General features: G+C 37.1%; 1 protein-coding gene across 1 annotated transcript; it reads right to left on the reverse strand.

Annotated features, from left to right (window-relative positions):
- Positions 1 to 5,756: 5,756 nt before the first annotated feature.
- On the reverse strand, positions 5,757 to 6,722 carry LOC148215610 (olfactory receptor 2AP1-like). The gene has a single exon (XM_088143078.1). The coding sequence runs from the start codon at positions 6,720 to 6,722 to the stop codon at positions 5,757 to 5,759; it is 966 nt and encodes a 321-aa protein (XP_087999204.1).
- Positions 6,723 to 7,197: the final 475 nt, after the last annotated feature.

Raw genomic sequence — 7,197 nt, forward strand, 5'->3', positions numbered from 1 at the left:
CCACTATATATGTATAGAAAAGGACTGTTGAAAACAGGATTTTATTGGAGATATAATAAGGAAAATATTTCTTTAAAACAAATGTTTTTACAATGTCCTATACTTATTACTTTGGAGAGAAAGTAGTATGTGTGTGTGTGTGATTGTGCGACAAAAGCTAAAATTTTCAGAGGATAATATTCTTTTGAACCATATACCTAGTACAGGGAACTTGACAACTGGACAACATAAATGGATTCTCCATGCCCTTACTATGGCCAAAAGATTGATATTGTAACTTGAAAAGATAAATATATGGCCCCACTTAGTCAATGGACTGAAGGCCTGATTACACTTGCTACTTATGAGTGCATTGCCTACAGATGTAGATTTTGTGTGGGCAAGTATAATGAAATATGGGACTCATTTATACAAAATACACTGGGTTGAAAACAAAACAAAACAGGATAGTCATATAACTCTATTAGAAATATATATCTACTTGAATAATATTTGTATTAGATAAGTATATATAAAATTGGACTTGTGTACTATTATAATGATATATTAATTTTTTGTTGAAGTTTTTCACTTTTATGTTAAAGCATTTTTCTGTATTTTCCCTTTTTTATAATTAAAAATAAATAATGAAAAAGAGAGTTTTATATAATCTTTTCATAGATACACATGTATGTGTATTATGTTTAATATAATTCAATACCGTTATTAGCTCAAGATTGTACACCTTGAAATCTCTCAAAACATTGTCTGAGTACCACAAAAGGTCATTTCAAAGTGATACGCTTTAAGTGATATCTATAAGAAATGTTGAATCCGTTAGTAGTGAAAAAATAGAAGGAAAAAACTGCAAGAGAGAGAAGGAGGTATTGATTTTCAGTAATAAAATTACATTGATTTTCCCATTCAAAGTCCATTCTGTTAATTTAATTTGATGAAGGGAAAAAGGTATTTCAAATGCTAGTGATCCAATTCATTATAAATAAATGTAATTTAACCATAGAACTGAAAGAATGTTGTAACTATAATTGGAAGGATATTTATATTGTGTATATAAATATCGATTGGGAGATACGTTGGTGCTGTGGTTAAAGGTACTGGACTGGAATCTGCGAGACCATGAGTTCTAATCCTCTAGTTACCAGGAGACAAGGCTGATTCAAAGGCACACACACACACGCACACACACACACAGACACACACAGACATATACACAAACTATTAATTACGTCTAAAAAATCTCCTAAATTAGCACAGTGTATTTCTAAGGATTACCTTTACCACTCTGTTTCTCAGACTGTAAATAAAGGGGTTGACCATGGGGGTAAGAACAGAATACATGAAAGAAAAGCTCTTATTCATATCTTTGAATCCGCCAGTGGTTGGCATAATGTAGACAAACATTAAGGATCCATAGAAAATGGAGACTACAGTGAGATGGGAAGAACAGGTGGAAAATGCCTTTCGTCTCCCATTCACAGAGGGGATTTTCAGGATTGCTCTGATGATAAAGGCATAAGATGAGACAGTTATGAAAAATGTAGGTAGAATTCCTAGAGATGATGTTATCAAAGCAACACTTTCAATCTCCCAAGTGTCACTGCAAGACAGTCTTACCAGCGGTGTGAAATCACAAAAGAAATGGTCAATTTTGTATTGATCACAGAACGTAAGTTGTGCCAACAAGGATGTTAAAATTGTGATAAGACACAATCCTATTATCCATGACATTGAAACTAGCAAGATGAATGTTTTGTTGTTCATAAGTGTGACATAATGCAAGGGTCTACATATGGCTAGATAACGATCAAATGACATTGCTGCCAAGAGGTAGCATTCAATAGCTCCCAGAGTGGAAAAGAAATGCATCTGTAAAATGCAGCCCCAAAGAGAAATTGTTTTCTTGCCAGTAAGAAAACTGGCCAGCAGTTTAGGTAATATAGCTGAGCTGTAGCAGATCTCCAAGCAGGAGAAATTAGAAAGGAAGAAGTACATCGGCGTGTGAAGATGCTTCTCCACCACAACCAGGTTAATTATGAGAAGGTTCCCAGATAAAGTCACAGTGTAAATGATCAGAAATAATATGAAAAGAAGAGTGTTGAAGTTCTCCATGTTCCCAAACCCAGGAGGATGAACTCTTTTATCCTTGTTGTGTTCTCCCATTCTGAAGACATTTCAAGCTGCATCTATTAATAAGACATCAAATGTTGAGGATCTGGAAATTTATGGACAGTGTAGGCATACCCAAATATCATTCAGTTTTGTATAAAGTCAAAACTTGTTGAATTATATGAAACATTTTTTGCAAATTTATTCACTTTCCATCAGTTGTAGCAAAATTTGAATGGATTCCACAAAAAAATATAGAGCTACCTTCTTAGTAAGTCAGATTCGTATAAGGCCTACTGAAAGTATAAAGAACTGATAGGACTACATAGATGTGTTTTATTGTAAGTATTTCCTGCAAATAGAATTAATGGAGCAGATTATTTACAAATTGCATATGAGTTGGATTTAAAGGGAAAATATTCCTACTGCAAGGAAACTGTATACTAGCAACACATTCACACACTTAGAAACCAGATATGAAATTCATGAATTTCATTGTACGTAAATATTACCATTTTTAAAATTCTGAGCTTAAATGTTTGAATAGAAAGAAATCATTTTCAAGATTATTTCTGCTGACAGAAAAGATAAGAAAATACTAATAATGAAGTGAAATGAAAAAAAAAAAAAAAAGAGAGCATATAAGCAGAATACCTATGGTTTTTGTTCTCAAATGAAGTCCCAATGTTCCAGTTATAATCAAAATTAAGTCTTTCAAGGTTGTGATATTTCAAAAGAAACAGACAATGTTTTATTTGGGTATTTGTAATGAATACTATCATCCAACTTAGTTGCATTGTCAGCGGCAAGGTTGTGAAATTTCAAAAGACAAAACAAATATTTCATTGGTTATAGATAGTGAATATGAACACTCAACTCACTTATATGTCGTCTCGATGGTATGATGTGAAGTACAAAACAAACAGAATAGCCCAAGAGAAATGTTTGTTCCAGAAGAACAAGGCCTAGTAAAAAGGAAGGTTTGGGGGAGGGAGGAGGAAGAACAAAAAACCCCACAAAGAGAATAAAAAGGGCTTTTTATTTTTTCTTCTCCCTGCCCCCTGCCCCCTTCTTTTCTTAACATGTCCAGTATCTGCCAATCAGGGAGAATATTACTGCTTCTCCAACTGATTTGGGATTACACAGGGAAGTTGACTGAAGGAAATTGCTAACAGAGGCAAATATGTGTAGCTCAAAGTTGAACTGTGGAGTCCTTGGGGTTCTCTGAGTTTGGTTCTTTTCTTGCAAACATTTCATTACCCGGCTAGGTAACATCTTCAGTGCTAGAATAGGATGGTCCAGAACAGCTCCTCACCAGCAATCATCATCCAGATAAGCGGAGGTTACCACCAGGCACACAAGCAAGCAGTAAACAATACCCTAATCAAGGAACTACCAGAGGAACAAAACCAAACCCCCACCCCCACCAACACTGGCAGGGCATGCCACAGTATACAAAAAGAGAGCAAACCCCATCCCATTCTAGCACTGAAGATGTTACCTATCCGGGTGATGAAACATTTGCAAAAAAAGAACCAAGCTCAAAGAACCCCAAGGACTCCACAGAAATTGCTAAATAATACCACTCTTTGGGAATTCTGAGATAGAATCAATTTGTTGTAATATTTATATTTTTATTTAAACTCTACTGTACACATTATTCCATTCCTAATGTAACACACTGGCATTACCAAAATTAAGATGGTGTGAGGTAAATAATAAAAATAGAAAGTAAGAGTTGCCAGGGACCTTGATGATAATCTCTTGATAGGCCCTGACCAGGGATGAAATCCAGCACCTCCAGCAGATAACCATCTAGCTCCTGTCTATATAAATCCAGTTAATAACCATCGCCTCCCAAGACAGTGTATTCCACTTTCTTACAAGGAGGGTGGAGGAAAGATGGTCATGAGGAAGCACCTCCTGAATATGGTCTCTCAGAAAGGTTGCTCCTATTCCCCTTTACCTCCTGCATCTTAATTTACTTAAATTTACCTCACTGTTTTAACTCTATCCCTATATTATCTTTTTTATCTTAATTTATAACACTTCCCACTACTTGCCTGAACTGTCTGATGCATGGATGAATTAGATCAGAGAAAAGGATCACTGTCAATATGTGTTGCTTCATTCCTATAATTCAATCATTATTAGTCATTTAAGAAAAAAAATCAAAAGAGTTTTATTTAATAACTGGACAACCAGTGACCTGTTGGGTCATCATTTCAGAGATTTTTCCTTACCTAAACAGAGAAACAAAATGATCAAGGGGAAAGAAGGAGTGGGAGTAGGAGTGACTTGTGACTTGGTGCTGGCTTCCCCATTGACTTTGCTAGTGGGAAGATGGCAGAAGTCTTCCTTCCTTCCTTCCTTCCTTCCTTCCTTCCTTCCTTCCTTCCTTCCTTCCTTCCTTCCTTCCTTCCTTCCTTCCTTCCCTCCCTCCCTCCTCCCTCCCTCTCTCCCTTCATTTCCATATATAATATAGGCTTGTGCCATTTGCCCTCTCCTCATGACCTTCATGATAGCTCTGGTAAAGTTGCCTCCTCCTTCTTCCTTCTCCCTGGCCGGCCACTGTGCTGGTGGGCGGTGGACCCAAGGGAGCCATGGTCTGTGAGGAAAACTGCACCCCTGCTCCACATTCTGGTGTGTTCCCAAGGGCCCATTCTCTCAAGGGAGGAAGAGGGTTCACCCATTGACCACTTGCACCCCCAGCCAGCCCTACCTTGCCAACAGGGATCCAGGTTGCTCCCTCATCCTTCCCTCACTGCCAGCTGCCATTAAGAGATTTCAACTTTCTGCCTTGGTTCTAAAGCAGCCAATCACTGCTCACCCCTCAGACCTTGCTGCCAGTCAGTTGGATGCAGGAGACATAGGGATACGGGAAAGAGGTCAGGAATATGCCCGTGATGATCACTTAATATGGGCTGAGTGCTGCAGTGTCGTGCTGAAGCAGCTATAAAGTTTCCCAAATTTCAATCCCACAGAAGTTATGGGTCCTTACATTCTGTCAGTTAGCCCATTTCAGGTACCTTTGTTAGGAAATTGTTGCCCTCCCGTGCACCATTTTGCCCAGTTAAAGGTTACAGACAGGAGAGTTTTAGTAGTATATAAATATTTTCATAGATGTACACACATACGTATTATGTTTAATATAATTCAATATTGTTATTAGCTCAAGGTCGTATAGTATACCTTGAAAACTCTCAAAACATTGCATGAGTAATACAAAAGGCCATTTCTAATGATAAACTTTAAGTGATATCTATAATAAATGTTGAATCTATTAGTAGTGAGAAAGGAGAAAGGGAGAAATGCACTGATCTTCAGCAATAGAATTACATTGATTCTGCCATTCAAACCCCATTCTATTAGTTTAAATTGCAGAAGGGAAGAAGGTATCTCAAATGCTAGTGACCCAATTCATTACAGATAAATGTCATTTAACCACAGAACTGAAAGAATTCTGAACTATAATTATCCTTCCAATTTATACTGTATATATTAACATTAACTGAGAGGTAATTTGGTGCGGTGGTTAGAAACCCTGGGCTGGAAACTGGGAGACCATGAGTTCTAGTCTTGTAGTTACCAGGAGTCAAGACTAATGAAAAGGCATACACACACACACATACACACACGCACAGAGACTATTAATTACTTTTAAAATATTTCCTAAATGAACACAGTGTATTTCTAAAGATTACCTTTACCTCTCTGTTTCTCAGGCTGTAAATGAAGGGGTTGACCTTGGGGGTAAGAACAGAATACAGGAAAGAGAAGCTCTTATTCATATCTTTGAATCCGCCAGTGGTTGGGATAATGTAGACAAACATTAAGGATCCATAGAAAATGGAGACTACAGTGAGATGGGAAGAACAGGTGGAAAATGCCTTTCGTCTCCCATTCACAGAGGGGATTTTCAGTATTGCTCTGATGATAAAGGCATAAGATGAGACAGTTATGAAAAATGTAGGTAGAATTCCTAGAGATGATGTTATCAAAGCAACACTTTCAATCTCCCAAGTGTCACTGCAAGACAGTCTTACCAGCGGTGTGAAATCACAAAAGAAATGGTCAATTTTGTATTGATCACAGAACGTAAGTTGTGCCAACAAGGATGTTAAAATTGTGATAAGACACAATCCTATTATCCATGATCCTGAAACTAGCAAGATGCATGTTTTGTTGTTCATAAGTGTGACATAATGCAAGGGTCTACATATGGCTAGATAACGATCAAATGATATTGCTGCCAAGAGGTAACATTCAGTAGCTGCCAGAGTGCAAAAGAAATGCATCTGTAAAATGCAGCCCCAACAAGAAATTGTCCTGTTTCCTGTAAGAAAACTGGCCATCATTTTGGGTAATATAGCTGAGCTGTAGCAGATCTCCAAGCAGGATAGATTTGAAAGAAAGAAGTACATGGGAATGCGGAGGCGCTTCTCTGGCACAACCAGTGTTATGATGAGAACGTTTCCAGATACAGTTACAATATAAATGATCAGAAATAACACAAAGAAGAGAGTATTCAAGTTCTCTGTGTTCCCAAATCCAAGGAGGATGAACTCATTTATCCTTGTTGTGTTCTGCCATTCTGAAGGTTTCAGAAGCTGCATCTAACAGCGACACATCAGATGTTGAGGAACTCAGAATTTAGGGACCATGTGAGCGTGCCCACATTTCTAGCACTATTGTATGAATTCAAAACTTTTTTCCAAAACATGCATGCATTGAAAGACAGACAGGCAGACAGACAGACAAACATAATAGACAGACAGACAGAAAGATTCTTATGAAGTCATATTTACTCAAGGCCCACCAGAATCTTGTAAAACTGATAGTCATGACTATTCTCATATACTTGAGTTTTTCTCGAAATCTGATTAGTGGACCAGAAAATTTTGCATTTCATAAAGTGTATCTAATACACTATCATTTGCAATATTATATTCTAATACACTTCAATCCTTCCTTAAAGGGAATATATTCTTATTGCGAGAAAATTTTGATTTAGCAAATAGGCACCAGATCTGGATTATTTGCACGTTTTTAATAACATTACTTTAAAAAAATCTGAGTCTGAGTTTGTTT

This window comes from Python bivittatus, unplaced genomic scaffold (genome assembly GCF_059951505.1).
Source record: "Python bivittatus isolate LINGU-HERP-01145 unplaced genomic scaffold, Pbiv_v1 ctg000470_np1212, whole genome shotgun sequence".
Classification (NCBI taxonomy): domain Eukaryota; kingdom Metazoa; phylum Chordata; class Lepidosauria; order Squamata; family Pythonidae; genus Python; species Python bivittatus.

Coding starts and splice junctions, on each gene's coding strand:
- LOC148215610 (XM_088143078.1), bottom strand. CDS start 6,722: ATGCAGCTTCTGAAACCTTCAGAATGGCAGAACACAACAAGGATAAAT.